The 23087-nt window shown below is 35.9% G+C and overlaps 1 protein-coding gene and 1 long non-coding RNA gene across 2 annotated transcripts; one reads left to right on the forward strand and one right to left on the reverse strand.

Moving 5' to 3' along the window:
- Nucleotides 1–4863: 4863 nt before the first annotated feature.
- Nucleotides 4864–6816, forward strand: LOC139188348 (uncharacterized). Its single transcript, XM_070805638.1, has 4 exons — nt 4864–5092; nt 5261–5353; nt 5486–5587; nt 6012–6816. The coding sequence occupies exons 1-4, from the start codon at nt 4925–4927 to the stop codon at nt 6642–6644; spliced, it is 996 nt and encodes a 331-aa protein (XP_070661739.1). The 5' UTR covers nt 4864–4924; the 3' UTR covers nt 6645–6816.
- A 1682-nt stretch (nt 6817–8498) lies between these two features.
- On the reverse strand, nt 8499–10008 carry LOC139188887 (uncharacterized). Its single transcript, XR_011572276.1, has 3 exons — nt 9662–10008; nt 8777–8873; nt 8499–8659 (listed from the first exon to the last, which is right to left on the reverse strand). It is a non-coding gene; the product is annotated as an uncharacterized lncRNA (long non-coding RNA).
- Between the last annotated feature and the right edge of the window lie 13079 nt (nt 10009–23087).

Genomic DNA, 23087 nt, shown 5'->3' on the forward strand with positions numbered 1-23087 from the left:
TAGATGCCCAAGACTTTGAAGAATGCCTGTAAAAGCATCTAACTTTTGATGAAGGTAATAGTTATAGGAAGTATTGATTCGATGTAGAAGCTCATCCATGTTCTCTCAAATTATATAGTTGAACTGTCTTTCGATCTGACCCTTGTTATGGTATGTTGTTACTTATTGTTTCAGGTCATTCAAAAAACGATGAGGTCTGTTTTGATCAACGATTTGTATTCTGAGATTCATCGACTCAAGCAAGGTTGTTAACTGATTCCAGCGTTGATGTGCTCTCTATCTCTCTCTCTCCATATAATTTTTTTGTTTGACAGGTTATTTAATTATTCCTTATTGTTACTTTGCTGCAGGCTAAAATGTATGACATGTTTCTTATGTTCATTCAGAGGTATATGCTGCCACAGAGAAGAATGGAATATATATACCACGACATCGTTATGTTAGTGAAGAAGCAGAGAAGAAGGTCTTATTCTTGTCATTCAACTGAATTATGGACTGGTTTTCCTACGTTCACAACTGACTGGTTACTAACTTCATTAACTCTTTATGTACTGTAGGCAATGTTTGAAAAGATAGAGCGGATGAAACTTGATTATGATTCAAAACACAAGGTATCTCCATCAACATTTCATTCCTTTCTTTTTTAATAATATTGACTACAGGGTGAGAACTAATATGAACGTTAACATTGGCCTGAGAGTAGAAATTGCTGGAGCTTTAGGAACTTTACAGTTGTGAGCAACTTTTGGCTGTACAATTGAATGCTTAACTTGTGAAAACTGAGGTAATACATTTGTAATATCGACTTACAGAGTTTCCTTTATTCTTTCTGCTCTCGTTCTGGGATAATTAAACACTTTATACTTCAGAAAAAGCTTGAGGAAACTGGACATGCACTGTATGGTCTTGAGGACAAGCATTTGAAGCAAATGCGTCCATCAAAGAGCAGGAATTTGTGATAGTTAATCTCCTCAAATCGGGTGAGCAAAGTTGTTTGCTAAAACAACTTGTCGTGTCACCATCTGCATTTTCAGACCATAGATAGATTCTCTCCATTTCATCTTACTTTGAAGTTATACAGTCGACATTCATGATTATTGTACAATAGTTCATGTTAAATGTTTGGCATATATTAACTTTCATGCTGGAAGGTACATTTAAATGACTCTTGCTTACTATTATTGCATTGTTAACTTTGAAAGAAATCACTCGATGGGCGTGCAATTGAGCTAAGAGCAGAGCTAGATAATGCTGCATCAGATGTGTCCAGTTTATTTGCAAAAATTGGTTTGTATTATTATTTTTTTTGTTCTTCTTTGATCTCCCTCAAAACTGTAGGTTATTTATTTTCTGACCATGGATGGTGTTGTACAGCGCAAGGACAAAATTTAAGATGGAAACCGGATACTAGTCCAGAAATTTCAGTCCCAATTAACTCAGCAGCTTGAAGTCTTGCATAAGACTCTGGCAGGGAAGCATAACACAACAGGAGCAACAATTAAAAGATATGGAAGAGGACATGCAGTCCTTTGTATCAACAAAGGCGGAGGTAAGGCCTAGACAAGAAGATGATTGTATTTGCATGCATTCCTGAGATTGAATTGTCAGTCTATACACAACTTCATTTTTTGGCTTAATTTTGAAGGATACTAAAGAACAACGACGAAGATTAGGAAAGCTTAAAAACATGTATGGTTCTGGTAATAAAGCTTTAGATGGTATAGCTGGGGATCTTGAAGGAAATTCACAATCAATGTTTTCTCATCTAAACTCTGAAGTGTCAAACCATTCTTCTGCTCTGGAAGATGTAAGCATAAGTTCAATATATATTTTGTCTTCAGATTTCTTTGTTTTTCTGTCATGATATTTAATTAGCGCAACTGTTGCTGAATACATATAAATCAAACTGGTACACATTAGTAAATGTGCAAAATACACAGCGTAGTCATACATGATATTGATTCCATAAACCATCCATACAAAAACTTAGATAACATAGCAGTCTATATAGTTACCAAATGCCTAGGTTCAAAATATAAACATCCCTATCTTCTGCGGTGGTACAAACTGAGCAGGAATGTTTACATAGAGCAAAAGCCTAGAGAATTGTTTTTAAACGTTGACAACTTGAACTGCAATGGACATACGTGCATACTAATACTAGAATATAACATCCATTCCCAGCTAGGTTCAACTCTTCTTACCATAAGCGTCATCGGATGGTGATTTTGCATTCTGAATATCTTTGGGGATGGCTTCCTGTTTTGTTTGACCTATAGCACGATTCATCCAATCACAACGTTCTTGACCTCCCACATATTCGCACGCAGCACACTCCTTAACAGCCTTGTACCTTTTTTGAGGATGACGAGTCCTTGCAGTACTGGTACAATCAGAATCAGAATCGAAGTGTACAGCATTGCAAATCTCAATAGGATTAAAGCGGTATGAATCACCGGGGAAAAAAGATGAAATTATTTTCACTGTGTCACCACTGATGGAAGGTTGCTTTCCACTGGTCATTAATTTCTCAGTATCAGCACTGATGCAAGGTTGTTTGCCACGGCTACCATGCTTCACGTAGCCGATTTCGTTGAACCAGGGTGGAACCACGTTCACACCAAAACCTGGAAGATCAGATGGAAAGTGCTCATCTTTTAAGATCACAATTTTCGCTGCCTCATCATAACGAGGACAATAAATATTGATCAAGGGATTGGGTGATGGATGAGGGTAAACGGGCATGTTAGAGCCATGCGAAAAGTCTTTCCATTCACCCCAGGCAGTAGTTGTCTTTGCAGGGGATTCGAACTGCTGGTTGGCACCTGAGTCGAATGTGGGGTTTTGCTCGAACTCGAATTCGACGTGAAAGTTAGCCTGTAGGTAACGCCAAAAATCAGGATCTTCATGATTGGCAGTGAGCACAGGGAGAAGGTTTTCTTGGGTAGGAACCGGGGTTGCAGTGTTATTGGTTGGGGCAGGCATCATGGGACCAAGCACTTCATAATCCACTGCAGGAAGAAGGGGTTCAGTCGTGTTACAAAATAACTGTCTGCGAACATTTGGGAATAAATGGGACATTGGTGATTTGGTGTAAATTTGAGATGAAGTTGAAACTGCTGTAAGTTCAACAACCTCTTCAACGTTGATATTTATAAATGAGATTAGAATGGAAGCCAAGGCACTTGTAAGTTCACACCCACTGAGTTGAAAAAATAATTAATTAGGGTGTCAACAATTAAGTCCCGGGATTCTCCTTACAAAAGCAGGGATATTTGACCGCACATGGCATATGCCAATCTCATCAACCATGAATTCCAAATCTGCCACCTCACAGACTGATAAATTATTTAATGGGTTCCTATATTTTTTTATTCGTTAATAGCAACAGCTGGCCATTATGTGTGGCTAGGGGCGAACTCCATCAGTGTATATCAATTAAATAATGGTTTTACTATTGTTAGTAGGCGGGAGGAGTTGCCGCTCGACTTAAATGTGTCTGCAAATATTTGAAGTTTGTATTTCAAATACGGAACGTGTCTGGCTTCATAGATATCACTTGACTTGTTTAATTGCATCAAGCTATCAACGCAAAGACGAAAATATCAGGAGGGCATAGAGGTTACATTGAAGCCATTTCAGGAGGTATGTACTATTGTTCTCTGCTTACCAGATAATTAATTGAGGTGTTAAATGTAAATGCTTTTGTGTACTGCTGTTCATTGGACGCACTTGTGTTCTGTTTACATGAAATGTAATTTTGAAGGTACTGTGGGTCAGCATCAATAACTCAGTTGCATCAATGTTGATTGACGAAGGCATCGAAATTGAACCACCAGCATTCAACCTGATGGAACACAACCATATACATCATTTCCCGATTCCAAATAATGTCGAAGGTAGCGTGGATGAACGTCCACGTATGACTTGTAGAGCACAGGCACCTAGGGGCATAAATAGGCCACATTGGGCACCCAATGGTACGAAGGAGGTGATGCAATTTAATGAGAAAGGGCAGCCGGTAGAGCCTCCTCACACTGTTGCTAGATTTTCTAGGTTTTTAGGAATGCTATCTCAGGAAGCATCATATTTTCCGATTAACGTAGTTGATTGGAGGCATTTCTACAGGGGTTCAAACATGGATCGTGCTTGGCAGAGGATTAAGGTAAATCAACATAAGGATATTGGTTATATGGTTGGTTGGTTTTGCTGTATGGATAGATAGTTATGTCACTGTCAATTAGATTTAAACCTGGAAAAAATAAAACCCACAAAATGCCATCACATAGCCTTTTGTTTGCTTACTCAACACACACGTTGAAGCCATAAGTATGCCATCAATACATTACATTAACTGCTGTTATACATGCATAAGTATGTCATCAATACACAAGTTTAACTGCTGTTAGCCATAAGTATGCCATCAATACAGAGTATGCCTTCATTCCAAAACTAATTGACCTTAACTACTGTTATCCATACACCGGTTAATACTCGTCATTGGTTATGTCAAATATTCTGCAGGTGGTCAGTTACAAAGTAGAACTAGAATAAATTATGCTTGAATGTGATATATTTGAAATAAGACGCACCAATTACGTCGTAATAGGCACCATTTACGATTACAATAGGGTCCACTGCACATAATGCAGCACTAAAAGGCAGCATCCTTGTAGATTGGTGATGTGTAATGAGCCTGCTTTTAACTGTTTCATGTAAGGCTAAAATGTACGATTATAAAAAAAAATTGAAACCTACTGCAGGGGTATTACAAAGTAAATGTTTTGTTTCATATTTCATATATTACGTAATGGAGCATAATTAACAACAACATATATATATATATCTAAATGGGCAGGGGACTCTTGATTGGACAGATGAGATCACATTAGAATTGGAGCCAAAAATTCGGCGGGTTTGTGAGATGAAGATGAATGATAGATGGAAGGATTACAAGGCAAACCTCAAGAAGGCATACTATACTCCATGCCTGCACTCACCATCAGCGGAGAGGTTCCATTGTCAAGATGGCCGGGTCAACCAAGGGCAATGGAAATTGTTAGTACAACTATGGGACACCGGACATGCTCAGGTACCACACACAGTGATCAAATGTTCTTGCTTGTTTATACACCATATATGGTTGATTTAGTTGGGAAATTATGTGAATGATAAATGTATGGATTGTATGTATTGGAAATTAGGATGAATTATGTTTTCACATAGCCCCACTAATGCATGATACAATTGACATATGTAGAAGCGTGCTACGACATCTAGAAAGAACAGGAAGGCACTACAAATATATCACACGACTGGAACCAAGTCGTTTGCGCAAATCAGACACGAACATGTAAGGATTTTCCTTCAGTTTTGTGTTATGCTAACTTAAGTACAGTTTAGTGCACATGGAATGAAGGTGCTGGATGAAAACAATCTCATGAAATATCTGGTCTATTGGTTATTTGACATTTTATGTTAACAGGAACAAGTGAATGGAAGCAAACCGGACTGCATTACATTCTTTACACTAACACATACTCGGAAAAATGGGGAACCAGTGGATGCTCGGTCAGCTGCAATAATTGTAAGTATGCCATCAATTAGCAGCTGATACAATGTTGATATTCGATGTAGGTGATATATATGTTTCCGGTTTGTAAGTATGCCATCAAAAATTGTTAGTATGCCATGGTGTCCTATAGGAGGCGATATATATAAAAGGTTTGTGGAATGTGAACAATCAGGTGGTTTGTAATATTTTATACGCAAACTCAGTGAGACAAAGAACATAATGCAGCAACCGGCTGCATTAGTGAATACACTGAAGTAATGAAAGAGATAAGGGTGCATATGAGTTTATTGGTATAATGTTTGTTTGAACAACAGAACAATCACTAATAGAACTAGTATTGTTGAGAAACATGGTTGGAATATATTTGATTTAGAAGGCTATGAAATCGATATAGAGTTCATATGTATATGTGATTAATCTTCCCAACAACTTGCAGGATGAATTCAATACAAAGTTGAAACTGTACGCAGATAGGAATGAGATCATAACTGAACAGGTTTGCCATAATGTGTACGCTGATGTATTGGGGCCTGAGAAATACAACCGTGTAAGAGGATTTGGGACAGGGGTTGTGTGGTCTGACGTGCCGGGCATTAGAACTGAGAAAAGAGGGATTTGTAGAGAAGTTGAAGCAATTACAGTAGCATATGAGGAACAAATAAAAGCTGCTAATATTGAAATTGAGAGACTTAAGATGGAGGCAAGTGAGAAAGAGGAAAGGCAAAGGATTGAGCAGGCAAATGTGGTTGCACAATTGAGGAAAGAGCAAACTGATTCAATGGTGGTACATAACAGACGGATGGAGTTGGAAGTGGAGAACATGAAGCGTGAACTGAGGGCTGCAATAATGTCCGCGCCGATGAGGGCTGCTGATGCAGGCATTGTGGAACCAAACCGAGTTGATGTGAGTGAAGCTTGTGTGACTAGAACTGAACAAGGGACTAGTTTAGAGATCCAGGCAAGTGGAGAAGTTGAAGATGACGGCTTTGTTGTGCTGCACAATAACGGCACAACGGATGAGATGGTCTATCGTCCATGCATGGTGAATGTCACTAGGTTCAGTAAGTGATAAGCTAATTGTGATCATTCCTGTGATTTTTGCTTGATGTAAATAGTACAAATGCCGTAGGGAAGGCATAGATCCAATGGGGTGGATTTTGTTAGTTCAGTTGCTGTTGGTGGATGTGCATATGTACTGTTGGTTTTATAAAATGTAATCTCCTCACCCTTGGGTAGTTGGATGTGTGGGACAACAAACTTGAATGTAATATGCTTCCTTGAAAAGGGACAAACCTTGTTATTATTCCGTATGGGATATAAAGTGTGGTTGGTTGTCAATGTGATGCCTTTTGCAAATTTAATATAGTTGTGAAGTTTATATTAAGAAGATGAGTTTTAATGTAGTACAAAGCAATGATTTAACAGCCATGTAATACAATTCGAACATAAAGGTCATTTGGAATGCTATAGATTCACACCATTGTTGGTGCCTATACTTTAAAAGCCACTCATCCTAATAGAGACACATAGGATTGGTGGGTGTATGAGTATGAAAGCCACCAATGTTAGTCTCAAATCTAGCCACCAATAAGAGAGACAATGACATATTTTGCATTTTACAATTAATTATAAAATATAAAAATGGTGTACTATTCACATACCCACCAATGCAATATTGGTGGCCATTGTTACAATGGAGTCCTCTACATAGGCCACACTTCTAGTTTAGTGGGTGATTGGTGGCCATAAAGGTTTGCCACCAATGTGAGTGGCAACACTTGACAATAGCCACCAAATGAAAGGGTGGCTTATAGCCATAATTCTAGTAGTGTTAACTTATATTTAAATATGACCTTTATATACAACTGTGTCAAACTGTAGAATGAGTCAAAAACACTGAGTTACAAACTGCTACTTCTTCTGTGTGGTTTTTGCTTACTTCTTCTTCACGACCACAGTAGCTTCATAACCCCAACAATATTTATCTGGTGACGAAGGTTGCATGATTAAGTCAACTCTGAGATGAATAAAAATCCATGGAGTCTCATCCTTTTGTGTAAAGATAGCTTGTTGAGTTGTAGTTTTGGACCTAGGCAGGAGACCTCAGTTAAACAAACTAATAATCTAATCGTATAAATGGTGTGGTCTAGGTGCCTCTTACGCAAGTTTTTCTCATACAATTGCCGGGTAATTAGTAAAAAGACAGCAAGTAAATACTCCTAAATTATCAAAAGAATAAGCTTATAAGTTTACACTACTATATTTTTATCGCTAGCTAGGAAGACATATTAAGCTATATTGCATAAGGTTAGTGACATGCAGACAATATTGTACGTTAACTTTGCAGAAACTGTAGTTCAATGGAGAAGGGGGACGAAGGGGAGCTAAAAGAAAATGAGACGAATGAAATTCCCACTGGATTTGCAAAACTGCAAGTGTAAAACAGATGTTTCTGTTTTCCGACCAAAGACAGTCCAAATCGCACTACTAGAAATTTTGACTTTACCGACAAAATTAGTTCGTGGGCAAAAGTCAAAATTTGTCGGCAAAGATCCTTTCCCGAGGAAAAAATTTGTCGGCCATTTTGTCGCCCAAAGCATGTCGCGTTAGAGTTTTTCCGACGAATTTTGATACTTCGTCGGCTAAGGTTGAACTTTTCTCGACAAACTATTTTTTGTCGGCATTTCTATTGTTCCCGACAAATATTTTTGTCAAGACAAGGCTTTTAAGCCGACAAAAAATATTGTCCAACCAACAAAATGTGTTTGTCGCCGTGATTATTTCGTCGGCACTGTCTTCCCTCTCCCGAAAAAAATGGTTTCGTCGGGAGACATTTAATTTATAACAAAAATAATAAATGCTTTAATGCTCATATATATATATATATATATATATTATATGCATATCAAAACACAATACTCAATTGTTATGAAATAATACTTTATTGATTGATAAATTCTGAATGTACATCTAGACGTTGAATGTGAAAATATACAAGTGGAAAAGAATGTCCAAGTAATCTAGAAACATAGGAACAATAAGATTTACATCGAAAAAGGACAACCCTTCATTCAACCGAGCCATCTGCACAAGTAGAAGTAGAAAGTATTACTATATAAAAACTAAATAAAGCAACATAGCATGCAATTGCAGCAATTTATAAACCAAGTAACCTAAACTTAATTTTGCAATGACTGATACCAAAATCCAGCCATCCATAGAAATAAAAGGAGCATGGAGTATGTGAACCAGCTTTGACTCATAGCTGCTAGACATGGCCAAACGTAGGAGGTTAGATCTGCCAAGAAAAACAAAGGAATTAGAAACATAAGGGAATTGCATGATTGCACCACTTGCGTTACAAAATGAAAATAGATTTTGCAAACAACATTTTGAATGATCCAACAACACCTGAAACTATAGCCATAAAAGAGTATTTCACTTGAATCACAAGATTCACAACCAATAATTTAAATCATGATGGAAACCCAACTACCGGTTAATGAGGCAAAAACAACTACATGTGAACAAGTGCAACATTTACCAAGTTCAGATGTTGTTCCAACAATCCAAAATTAAGTCCAGGCACCATAAAGTAACAATTCAAAATGAAAGTAAATCAGGAGAAGATAAACTCTCCTTGTAGTAATGCCTAAAAAAATTGCTCTACTGTTATAATTAGGTGGAAGCGTTAAAGATGATCTTCTCAAAATTGTTACTTGTACAGAATATAATACAACCTTTTAGTTAAAGGTGATCCTAATTTCAATTGGTTACATAGAGGAATTGATTGATGTGCTGCAAGGACTCATAATCGATTCTAACTAAATAAACATAACTGCATTTTGATTGCAGTTTGCCATAAACCAAAGTTATAAGTAATTAAAATTTAGAAAGTGTCAATCATCCTCAAACCCAGGCAACCTAGAAGAAACTACAAACCTAAATGAGATTCTCAACCAAATTCATTACCTAAAATTCAAAATTACAGTGGTAGAACAAATCTAAGAAAAGCACCATAAAGTTGAGATAAACAAAAAGCTAAGGGGAAAGAATAGGGTATATATACAGAGATTGAGAACATACCCAAAGTTTTAGAGAACGAAATGCAGAGAAGCACCCTGAATTGGAGATTTCAAAGCTAGAATGGCTAGCACTTAGATGGTGACGGAGAGAAGAGCACGGTTACGTGACCAGACGAATCGACCGCAATGGCGAGCATACGGGGCGACGGCGAGCAGATGAAGCGAGATCGACGAAGAGCAGAGCGTTACGATGTTAGAGAGAAGGGGAGAGTGCGGCTATCCACAATTAGTATTAGGGTTGAATGAAAATACAATGTTTTCTCTTTTTATTTTAACAAAAAAATACAACGGTTATAGATTTAAAGGGGGAACTTATCTAAAAAAGATGAAGAAGCGGGTGAATCAAAAGACCAAAAACGAGAAGGCGCCAGAATGATTCGTTCCGCTCCCTTCTTTTAATTGTTAGTGACGACCAAACTTACATGCTTTTCCGACTACCAGGTTATTCGTCGGTATAAATATTTTGTGCCGGTACAGGTTCAACGATTATGAGCCTACAAATTAAAATTTTTGTCGGGAGAGGACTCCTATGCCGACAAAATTTTGCTTTGTCGGCAAAATAATATTTTCTAGTAGTGTCGGGGCGGTGAACAATGAACATTGCCATATTGTTCCAATATTTTCCTTTTTTTGACAATTTCTTCTGTTCGTTACGAATCCCCACCAGATTTTCTTGGCATTCTACATTCACGTCTGTCATTTTATCGTGCCCAAAAATGGTTAGGTTTTTAGTCCACAAAACCCCATGCGCAGACACCAGCCATGGTAAAATGACTTGGATCCCCTCCGGACCCAAAAAATCTAAGCCTAAGGATCAAATGATCTGGACCGTTGAAATTTGATCCAACGGCTACAAACAGGGAACCATTTTAAAAGTTATAATAATTATAGTCTTTTAATCAAATTTTAACCGTCTAAATTATTTGATCCTTAGGTTTAGATTTTTAGGTCCGGAGAGGATCCGGGTTCATGGTAAAATGGTCATGCTCTTGTTTGGGCACTTGGTGTGACCTACACGCGGCCTTTGCTTATTTGCTGGCACGCTAGGACATGTTAACCCATGCACGCCTGAGTCTCTCCATCCTGACAAATTTGACAAGTGCCACACAGTTTGTCGAGCATAATGCACTTCCGTACAATTTTGTGTATCTGGCATGCTTGTAATATTCTTTCCTTATGTTTGACTAGTAGTGCTGTCTAGGGTTAGTTTTGTAGTGTTAGGATTAGTCGTTAACTTCAATCCGGGTGACTTGATCGTATGACCAGATATAGAAAGAAAAAAACCACCTGAAAAAAAAAATTAAAAGGTCGTACCCAATGCATAAGGCTTCCGTTTTACGCAAGATCTGAAAAAGGTGAATGTCGGCTAGTTTTAACCTCCATTTTATGGAAAAGCTGCTCCCATAAAAGAATTAAAAAAAAAAAACTGAAACCTAGCTCCCCCTCAACCCCCCACCCCCGCAAACAAACCCAGAAACCTTAAACCCCCATCCCCCCCCCCCGACCCACCTCCTTCTCCTCCATTCTCTTCACCTCCCAGCAAACCCCCACCCCACCCCCACCTTCCCCGAGTCCTTTCTCCTCTTCACCCCCACCCTTAGCAAATCTAACTCCATCCAGACCACCACCAACCAAGCACCAAAAAAATTCAAAATTTGAAGGACAAAATTAAATGCATACCTCGTTGTTGGAGCCGACCGACTTGCCGACGAGCAGGGCACGGATGGGGGAGGGAGAAGAGGGTGGGTGTTGCAGATGGTGGGGGTCGGGTTCTGGGCGAGGTGGGTCGCCCGGGTCGGGATCTGGGTTCTGGGCGAGGTCGGACGCAGGGAGTTGGGTCGTGCGCCGGGGGGGGGAGGAAGGTCGGACGTAGGGAGTTGGGTCGCGGGGTGGGGGGGAGGCCATGGGGGGTGCGGGCGGAAGGAAGGTCGGGGTTCTGGCTCAGGTGGGTCGTCGAGAGGAAGGGGGAAGACGAGCTGAGCTGGTGTGGGTGGGGATAAAGGGTTCTAGGTTTGTGGGGGGTGGTTGCGGGGAGATGGGATGGGTTTTTTTTTTTTTTTTTTTTTTTGAGAAAATTCAAGTTTTAAAAAAAATAATTAAAAATTTCACGTGGTACACATTTGGCAGCCACGTGTCACAAATGTTACAGACACGTCAGCACTTAACAGATTAATAGATGGAAAATGTAACGGATGTATTATTTTGAAATAAAATAGTACTTAAGGTATGAAAGTGAAACGTTTTGAAGATGTTGTAAAGAATTGAAATAGACCCAAACATGAGGTATGAAAATGTAATTTACCCAATTAATTATCATGTGATATTGTCGAAATACCAACTTTACATTCAAACACAAATTACATAATTATTTATTAGTATTAGTTCGCTTTTGTAGTTTGGTAACATTACATATAAAAAACTAACACATCAAATGCCCTTAGCCCTCTAAGACATTTTCAAATGATTGTTATTCGACAACGTAGAAGTTGTTGCGCCCTAAATCACCTCCATTTTTTTAAATCATTGCTTGTGCCCTAAATCAGCTTAATTGGTTTCAAAATCATTGCTTAATTTTCATGAAAAGAGAAGCAGATCTAGAGAAGAAAGCTTCATGCATGGAGAGGAATGCAGTAGATCGATGTCAGACATGTAGATATGGAGACTGCAATGTAATTATTTTGCTGGGCTGTCCCGATACGTACTCAGGTGTACTTGCACATGCATGGGATAAGTTGTTGGATTTACATTGACTAGTTTGTGTTTATGTCGTCGGTCAAATTTGAAATTCAAAGTGCAGATCTTGGGAAATTAAACTTCAAATTCAAAGTTTAACGTTTGGTGAAAATTAAAAGAAATTATGGAAAACTGAGTCTACAGGGTCATTTGTTTTAAGAGACTTGGCAGCGCATTTATAAACCACATGTTTTATTTGCAATTTTAATCTTCATTTTTTGCTTATAAATCACAAATTAATCAAACTCATACCAGTTTTGTTTGATGGTGATGGATTTCCTCGAAGGTGACTTGAAGCCACCAAGAAGCTTTGGGGACTTCGAGCAGACTTTTTTTTTAAGTTCATCGATATTTTTACACTAAGGGGATGATGAGTTCGGCTAGCCACACAATAGGCAGCCTAATTTGATATCAAATTCATCTTCTATAAGATTTGAACCACTTCGAGCAGACTTTGGAAGGAAAAAGAGACTGATTGAAACCCAAGGCACGTGATGAACATTTTCCAAGTTGCCTGCTGGGCTAGCACCCTATCTTATCTTTCCAAAATCCAAACTTGATACGTGGACAGCATAAAGATGCATAAATTGTAAATTATGTTAACTACATTGAAATATTTGAGAATCAAAGAGAAAATGGAGAAGAAAGAGTAACTGAGAAAGATGAACTAGAGAGAATTTAGAGAGAGAAATATGGGACTTGTATATTAATTTAAAAGAATGAAGATTATACACTATGTTTTTATATAAGAAAATCTAACAACTCTAACTAAATACTAACAAACTTGCTAATTGTATTGCTGACTTGTACCCTTAATGAATTAATGGGTAACCTTTTAATAATTTCATGAAATTTGTAATTGAGGTTCAAAAATTACATTAATGAGCAAAAAATTGTATAGATACTGCAAACAACGTTAATTTGATCATACACGTTATAACTGAGTCTAGTAGTGTGAATTTTTAACTAAACAGTGTATTAAAATGAATAATTGTATGAGGAGGTTGAACCTAAAGGTCCTGAACCTAGATCAACAAGGCACACTCTATTGATAATCAGTAGATAGCGAATAACATTTGATGTGAAAAGTTCTAGTGACTATAAGTACGTTACCGACACTAACAGTTCAAGCAGAAAATGCAAACCCTAAATTGACACATATATCTTGATGCAAATTGATTTGATAGTGGGAAACATAAACATAAAATTCTCCTTCCCCTTTTTTTCTTATGGTTTTTTCTGTTTTCGAGTAAATATGTACAGTAGAGTTAAGTTATGATGTCGGAAACAAGTATAATGACTGCTGTCTGATGGTAGTGGCATCGGCATCACTACATTTGAATCTCACCAATAAATTGAACCTCTAACTTATCAACTTTGGTTTAATTTTGCATTAACAAATGCCACCTAACGGATGTTGTAACATTAAGCGTGGACCACCTACTCTAATTTAATTGTGACCAAATCTGCATCCGCTTCAACTTCAATTCTCTTGCTCGATAAACGTCAGAGACTCGGAGTGATAGACACAATGCTTAACTTACTTGTCCCCGATGTAAACCTACAAGTTGAAGCACCAAGTGTAACATACAATTTGAGTTGTGTTAGGACAAGTGCGCATGTAGACGTCAACCGTTGATAAAAAGGGAATCACACAACCCAATCAACAGTGAATTTGTAAGGAAAAGACTGTAGGATCATGTCTCCCGGGGGTGGTTGTGGGGGGGGGGGTGGTTTTGTATGTCATCCGCGTGAAAAGAGGAGGCTCAAGTGCCCACATGAGCTCCCAGGTAGATCGTCGCATGATTTAGACAAGGCCAAATCATCTTGAAAGCTTTGCCAATTATTCAGCCTAGTAAAACCGAAGCTTTACGTTCTTTTTTACCGAATTATGATAACGTTTGCATGAGGCTGGCCTTACATGTCACTCTGCTGTTGGCAAAAGCTATATTTGCAGAATTATTGCTGTTAGTTTGTTTACAACATACGCATACGCTTATGATTCACATGGTGGAAACTAAAGGGTAACTTTTTATTTAAGTAGGATTAAAGTTTTGTTAGGAACTTTCTGAGGCACTTACTTCTTAAGTAGAGTTGCGGGTTTAAATTTTATTATAAAACAATATTACTACTTTAAACTACACTAGATAAAGAAGGAAAAGTTTGAAGGACACCGTTAGTTGAACAAAAATGCTCAACCTACCAGGATAATCCAGTCCGCCGTTTACTGGTAGAAATGTAGGCTCAAGATGACTATAAGTAAAATTCAAGTTCAAGTGGGATCAAAGTTTTGTTTGGAACTTTGAAACACTTCTTAACTAGAATTGCAGGCTTGAGGTGACTTTAGTGCTTGATCGACCTTCCTAATTACTCTCAGTATAGCCTGCTAACAAAAACTCCATCACCAATTCTCTGGCTATAAACGGTGGTCCACCTATAAAAAAAACCAAACAAAAAGTTATTGGCAGTCAATGATATTGATTTAATTAAACTTAGATTTTTGGTCTAAAAGAAAAAGATCATGAAGCCATGGTCCAACAAAATGATGATATATTTATCTTTATTGTAATAAAATTAAGGAAAATAATTCATACCCCGAAACCCAAAATTAGCAGCAGACTCATTCTGACCTGAAAAAAGGAAAGAAAAGGAGGAACCCTAGTGCTATAACCGTTTCTAACTCCAAAGCAGCAGATTCACCTTGCGCGAGTTTTTAGTGTATTCGAAACAGTCATATACTTTATTTTATATTTTTTAATTTACTATTATTAAGAGAAATGAGAGAGTTCAAAATTATAACATTAACTTATGGGGCGGGAGAGTTTTAATTCAGAATACATATAGATTTATTTATTTACTTATATAATAAAAAATTAGAATACAACAATTATATTAATGTCGTCCATCCTTATTTATAATACGTAAAATAATATGACATGTAGGGTCAAGATCAAGGGCTTTTACAAACTTTGAGAGGAAAAATATTGTGTTAATGATTAATTATAATATGGGTGATAATTAAAGATAGAAAAAGCTAGCAAAGGGGATTATGGTGGATCCAACACATTTGAGTGATCTGTTCCTAACCACAATCATAATTGTCCTCTTGTGCTTCAATCCTACCTTTCTTCCCATCCCACCATCTCCCACTTTATCTCCATCTAAAACTCTAATCCCTGTTGTGTAAAATACCCAAAAAGATATCTCTCAACTGTTTGTGGAAACTCTCTCCCATTTGGAGTGTTGCTTTGCTTTCTCTTCTTTTCTAACAGGCCTTCCTCACTTTCCTACTCTTCTGAATCATTAGTGGTGGTAGATTTGGAAAAGCACCCACAAGTTTATCTTTTAGCATATGGATATGTTTGGAGTTCGTTTTTTAAACAAGGTTGGATTAGAAAATTATTCATAGCATTATGTTCATCGTGTTTTTAATATAATTGTTTAACTAGAAGGCCAACTCAAAAGATGCATGGAATGGGTCGATTTGAAACTCCTTTGAGGCTAAAAATTATTATTCACGACATTCAATTGTTGGCTCGCAGCTTTAATTCTATTTCTCGTTGACTATTATTAGAGATGGGTGGTTTGGGAGTGAGATGCTTACAAAAAAAGTACTCATGAAAAAAAACTGTGAGGGTTTTAGATGTTTGGTAAACTAAAAAAAAATGGCTTATTTTGGAAGCTGTTGTGAGAATAAGCTGAAATCAAAGGAAAAAGTTGAAGCTGCTATTTGCAGCTTTGGAAAACTGGCTTTTTTTTCAAAGCACACGGAGCTACAATGCTCCTTTAATGAAAAGACCCACTATCAGACTGCTTTTTTTTTTTCAAAAGCACTTTTACAAAAAGGTTTACCAAACACTCTGCTGATTTATTTCACAGCCGCTTATTCTCACAGCAGCTTTTTTTTCAAAGCACAGCAATACCAAACCAGCCCTAAGGAGTGGTTTGGGAGTGAGGTGCTTAAAAAAAAAAAGCACCCATGAAAAAAAGCTGTGAGGGTTTTAGGTGTTTGGTAAACTGAAAAAAAAGAAGGCTGATTTTGGAAGCTGCTGTGAGAATAAGCTGAAATCAAAGGAAAATGCTGAAGCTACTATTTGCAGCTTTGGAAAACTGGCTTTTTTTCAAAGCACACGGAGCTACAGTCCTCCTTTAATGAAAATACTCACTATCAGACTGCTTTTTTTTTTCCGAAAGTACTTTTACAAAAAAGTTTACCAAACACTCTGCTGATTTATTTCACAGCCGCTTATTCTCACAGTAGCTTTTTTTTAAAGCACAGCAATACCAAATCAGCCCTAATTTTTGAGATGACGCAATTACTATTTTAGAGCATTCTGTTAATCAGTTATACATATGGGATCGAACAATCACAGTTAATACTACTAGAAATGTTCTTTTTCTTGTTTTAGTTGAAACTAGACCTCTTTCAAAAGAAAAGAAATAAGAACCAGTGACTCAGAAACAATTAATTAAGATAATTTAAAAAAAAAATTATGGAATATACATATTAGTATTCATGGACTATACCTTTCATTCCACTTTCAGTTCCTATCTTAATTAGAGCAGGACTTCTACTTTTTCCAAGGACAACAAAAAATCTTCGCCGTTATTTGGGAGTAAAAAAATAAAATTAAAAGATGCATAAACCGAAAGCATGCTCATTCGTTCTCTTATCCAATGGGTTAAACGAGAGAAAGGTCATGGCAAAGACAACTTTTTCACTTCTTTACAAGTTTTTTGGCAGAGATCATGCTCAATAGGAAACCAACATCAAGTGCATGCCCAGCTGTATATAAACCTAGCACCGACTACTAAATTCAAAAGGTTTTGGAAGCTTTTTAAAAAAAAAAAAAAACAGGTTAAACAAAACCAGGATTAGTTTGAGTAGGATTATGGTATGTGTTAAAATCCCATTGGAGTCCAAAAGGAGGAATAAAACCATATCCTCTACAATCATTGAGAAAAAGGCACACTATTGTTTTCATTTATTTATTTTGTCAAAAGATAAATTTTATTAAATTTTTAATAGTAACGTTTACATTTTCTTCATAACATTTAAAAGAAATTCAAGATCATACGCATCCCAAAGGAAATAACCACCATGTGAGGTGGCATATGAAGCAACAGCGTGGGCAGCGAGGTTTCTCCAAAAATACAAAAGGGGGGCTGATATGATATACAAGGATATGAAGGCTTGCCGTTTAAAAAGGGGAGGACCCGCACTCACTTCTCTGTATTTCAAAGTGAATGACTAAAAAACATAGAGTCGCTAGGGCCCTCCTATCTATGGTAAAACTTAATGATATTCTTTATTTGGAAATGTCCTAAATAACCATGTGCAAAACACATGATTTATTTTGAATGAAAAAATTAATGAAGTTAACGTGAGATAACAAATTAATGATTTCGGAAAGTTACTATAATTATTGCTTAAAACTTTAGTTCATATGACAAAAAAAAAATGTATATTTATGACATTTTAGAAAAATTCCAAGATAGAAGTCTTAAGAGGACCCCAACTTGCATGTCCACCACGGTAAGATGCCGGCTTATTTAATGATAATGTTGAACTAATCGTCTAATAAAATCCCTAAACAAATTAAGTGAAGAAAAAATAATGTATTGAATGGCAATTGTTGGACCATAATCTGACTGGGTGGGCAACACCTTTTGACTTTTGAAGTCGATTTTGGAGTACATACTTGGAAAATCTTTGACTAAAAACATGAAACCTCAAGTTAGAAAAAGCTGAAAATATTGCAGCAACTAGCAAGGTTTTCCTATACGAATGAAATTAGTAGAAAGTAGCACAACTTCTTATATTTTGTAAGGTTTCTTTTTTTATTGATATATGAGATTTTTTTATTTTCACATTCTCATACATCAAATACATGGATAACACGAATTGAATGACATATAGCATAGGCCTGGCAAACGGGTCGTGTCAGTCGTGTTCGTGTAACACCTGTTATCTTAACGGGTCGTGTCGTGTCACACCCGTTATCTTAACGGGTCCTTAACAGGTCGTGTCACTTTACCCAACGGGTAAAGTGACCCGACCCGTTATGACCCGTTATGACCCGTTAAGAAAAATATATATTTTTTCTTAAATTTGCACATACCACACATTACCACATAAATATTACTTCAAAACATTAAAATACATTTGTCGTTTAAGTACTACATCTACACTCGAAAATAAGAGCCTAATAAAAAAAATACATACACTACTAATCTATTACAAATTTTAAATGTGTAAGGATATGCAAAATGAAACAGTTTTTGTTTTCAAGGTTGTGAAATCTTTCTCAAAAGTTTAAACCTCAATTTACAAAATCCTCGATTTACATCGATCATCATGAAATTGCATTGGAACTTTGGCTTGATCTATTGCCTTCAAGAGTTATGTTGATGATGTTTTCAGTAAGGTTTTCCACGTCATAACTCTCTTCTGCATAAACTAAGCATAGAAAAACCAAACATTAAAAATCATTCAAATTATGAGAAGTTTACCAAAATAATTATGAAAAAAAATAAAACAATAGTACTATACCATACTTTTATTAAGTATAAACATAAGATTTTGTGGTATCCACTAGTGTAAATATTTTAAATTGAAGATCGAATTCAATCATTGTATTCATATAAGGTCAAGGAGTGTAGTTGTAAAAAATCATCAAAATCGGAGTTAAATTAACCGTTAAATCGTGATTTTTCGTTTATAACTGTCGAAAAGTTTTGTCCCGTTACTTGCTCTCTAAATGTTTGTTTTTTGCAATTTTTTGCGTATGCGATCTCGAAATATATACAAACATGTTTGACGGTTGGATCATTGAAACTAGTTTCGTAGAATGAGTATCTCATCAAAACAATAGATTCACTAATACTTAAGAGTTTATTCATACTTTTATTAAGTATAACATAAGATTTTGTGGTATCCACTAGTGTAAATATTTTAAATTGAAGATCGAATTCAATCATTGTATTCATATAGGGTCAAGGAGTGTAGTTGTAAAAAATCATCAAAATCGAAGTTAAAATGACCGTTAAATCGTGATTTTTCGTTTATAACCGTCGAAAACTTTTGTCCCGTTACTTGATCTCTGAATGTTTGTTTTTTTCACTTTTTGGCGTATGCGATCTCGAAGTATATATAAACATGTTTGACGGTTGGATCATTGAAACTAGTTTCGTAGAATGAGTATCTCATCAAAACAATAGATTCACTAATACTTAATTGTTTATTCATACTTTTATTAAGTATAATATAAGATTTTGTGGTATCCACTAGTGTAAATATTTTAAATTGAAAATCGAATTCAATCGTTGTATTCATATATGATCAAGGAGTGTGGTTGTAAAAAATCATCAAAATCAGAGTTAAAATGACCGTTAAATCGTGATTTTTCGTTTATAACCGTCGAAAAGTTTTGTCCCGTTAACTGATCTCTGAATGTTTGTTTTTTGTAATTTTTGACGTATGCGATCTCGAAATATATACAAACATGTTTGACGGTTGGATCTTTAAAACTAGTTTCGTAGAATGAGTGTCCCATCAAAACAATAGATTCACTAATACTTAATAGTTTATTCATACTTTTATTAAGTATAACATAAGATTTTGTGGTATCCACTAGTGTAAATATTTTAAATTGAAGATCGAATTCATTACTTGTATTCATATAGGGTCAAGGAGTGTAGTTGTCAAAAATCATCAAAATCGGAGTTAAAATAACCGTTAAATCGTGATTTTTCGTTTATAACCGTTGAAAACTTTTGTCCTGTTACTTGATCTCTGAATGTTTGTTTTTTGCAATTTTTGGCATATGCGATCTCGAAGTATATACAAACATGTTTGACGGTTGGATCATTGAAAATAGTTTTGTAGAATGAGTATGCCATCAAAACAATAGATTCAGTAATACTTAAGAGTTTTTTCATACTTTTATTAAGTATAACATAAGATTTTGTGGTATCCACTAGTGTAAATATTTTAAATTGAAGATCGAATTCAATCATTGTATTCATATAGGGTCAAGGAGTGGGGTTGTAAAAAATCATCAAAATCGGAGTTAAAATGACCGTTAAATCATGATTTTTCGTTTATAACCGTCGAAAAGTTTTGTCCCGTTACTTGATCTCTGAATGTTTGTTTTTTACAATTTTTGACGTATGCGATCTCGAAGTATATACAAACATGTTTGACGGTTGGATCTTTGAAACTAGTTTCGTAGAATGAGTATCCCATCAAAACAATAGATTCACTAATATTTAATAGTTTATTCATACTTTTATTAAGTATAACATAAGATTTTGTGGTATCCACTAGTGTAAATATTTTAAATTGAAGATCGAATTCATTACTTGTATTCATATAGGGTCAAGGAGTGTAGTTGTCAAAAATCATCAAAATCGGAGTTAAAATAACCGTTAAATCGTGATTTTTCGTTTATAACCGTCGAAAACGTTTGTCCCGTTACTTGATCTCTGAATGTTTTTTTTTTGCAATTTTTAGCGTATGCGATCTCGAAGTATATACAAACATGTTTGACGGTTGGATCATTGAAACTAGTTTTGTAGAATGAGTGTCCCATCAAAACAATAGATTCACTAATACTTAAGAGTTTATTCATACTTTTATTAAGTATAACATAAGATTTTGTGGTATCCACTAGTGTAAATATTTTAAATTGAAGATCGAATTCAATCATTGTATTCATATAGGGTCAAGGAGTGTGTTTGTAAAAAATCATCAAAATCGGAGTTAAAATGATCGTTAAATCGTGATGTTTTGTTTATAACCGTCGAAAAGTTTTGTCCCGTTACTTGATCTCTGAATGTTTGTTTTTTGCAATTTTTGATGTATGCGATCTCGAAGTATATACAAACATGTTTGACGGTTGGATCGTTGAAATTAGTTTCGTATAATTCGTATCCCATGAAGTTCAATGGTGTGTGTGTGTGTATATATGTATTTATTTATTAAGTAGATTTAAATCTATTTATTTTGTATGTATAATTATTATAGTTTTTAGGGGTATAAAATTTAATATATATATATATATATATAAAATTATTATAGTTAATATTTTGGGTATAATTATTATAGTTAATATAATATATATATATATATATATATAATTATTATAGTTTTTAGGGGTATAAAATTGTTAAATTAATATATATATATAATTATTATAGTATTTTTTTAGGGTTATAAATTATTAAATTAATATTCTGCTTATCGTGTATCGTGTTACCCACGTGTATACCCGAACAAACCCGTTATCTTAACAGGTGCTTATCGGGTTACCCGATAACGACCCGTTTCGTTATCGTGTCGACTCGAACACCTGTTAATTTCGTGTCGTGTCGTGTCGGGTTATCGGGTCGTGTCAGGAATTGCCAGGCCTAATATAGCACGTGTGGATGTTGTGCTTCATACGTGGGTCAACATATTATGGTATCATAAAGAAAGTTGAGGTTTCATCACAAACCAATCGGCAATATAAGAAGTAACTCAATTTCTTATAAGTCCTTGTATAAGATTTCACCTTTCACCTATGTGAGACTTTTTTACCTTCATATTCTCACACACATCTCCCATAACAATACTAGGGTTAATCATATGTGATAGTGTGGCCGGTTCAAAGTGATTGATGCATGTAGATCTCACATGTATTTATTTATGTAAAGACAAATTCCGCCCGCGTCTGGCTTCCTAGTATAATTTGGAGTAATAGCTTACGTTCATATATAGTTTCCTTGATTTCTTCCTTAGTATGCATTGTCTAGAAAGCGATCTTTCTTGGAGGTTGATTATGAAAGTTGATCAATGATCACTTATGGAGCGTAATTACAGCAATTGTTTGAAATTTAAGTACGAAAGCAGATTTAATTGAAGGTTTGATTTCATACTCTTCTGACTTTAAACTGGCCACACTATAACTAAATAAGTGGTCATTTACTACAGTGGTGGAAAAGAATTGAATCATTGCATGACGGCGCGGGTTCAAACCCCGTCGATGTCTAATCTAACATCTAAGCTAACAAATTCTATCATTTGACAAAGAAAAATGATTATATCGTATCAATGTCACTTCTTTAATTATAGAAATCAAGCTTGGTGTCAATAACAAATATACGCGTATAATAAAGAAATAAGTTAAAATTTGAGTGTATAGACGAAAACATATTGTTCTAACTAAATTTTTCTTGGTAACAAAAATTAGGGGGAAGGAAGACTGCCCATCTCAGGGCCAGCAGTCGGGGCATATCACAAATCCTTTAAGGACTTAAAATGGGGTTTTAGCCCCTTTAGCTCACTAAGAGGAATTACAAGCAGCAAGACTCGAATCTAAACCTTGATCTAGCAAAGAGAACGACCCTGACCAACTCAATAAACTCTAGTTAGCATTGTTCTAACTGATTTAGTCAAGCAAAATATACATCATATAGTTCCATCAGAAAGACTTTTAATCTCGTGCCCACACCAAGGTGATGTGAAAATTAATTTGAACCCTAGAGTAGTCAGTAGTGGTAGGGTAGTAGTGGGGGTGAGAATTGAGAGATTATTGACAGATAAAGACCGATATAGTGACTTAATGTAGTGATCAAGTAAATGGAGTCACGGGTCTTATTACTTTGTTGTTACTCTTCCTCAAACTCGAAGGCTGGTTTTTATTACAGCCATT

The sequence above is a fragment of the Malus domestica genome, chromosome 10 (genome assembly GCF_042453785.1).
Source record: "Malus domestica chromosome 10, GDT2T_hap1".
Lineage (NCBI taxonomy): Eukaryota > Viridiplantae > Streptophyta > Magnoliopsida > Rosales > Rosaceae > Malus > Malus domestica.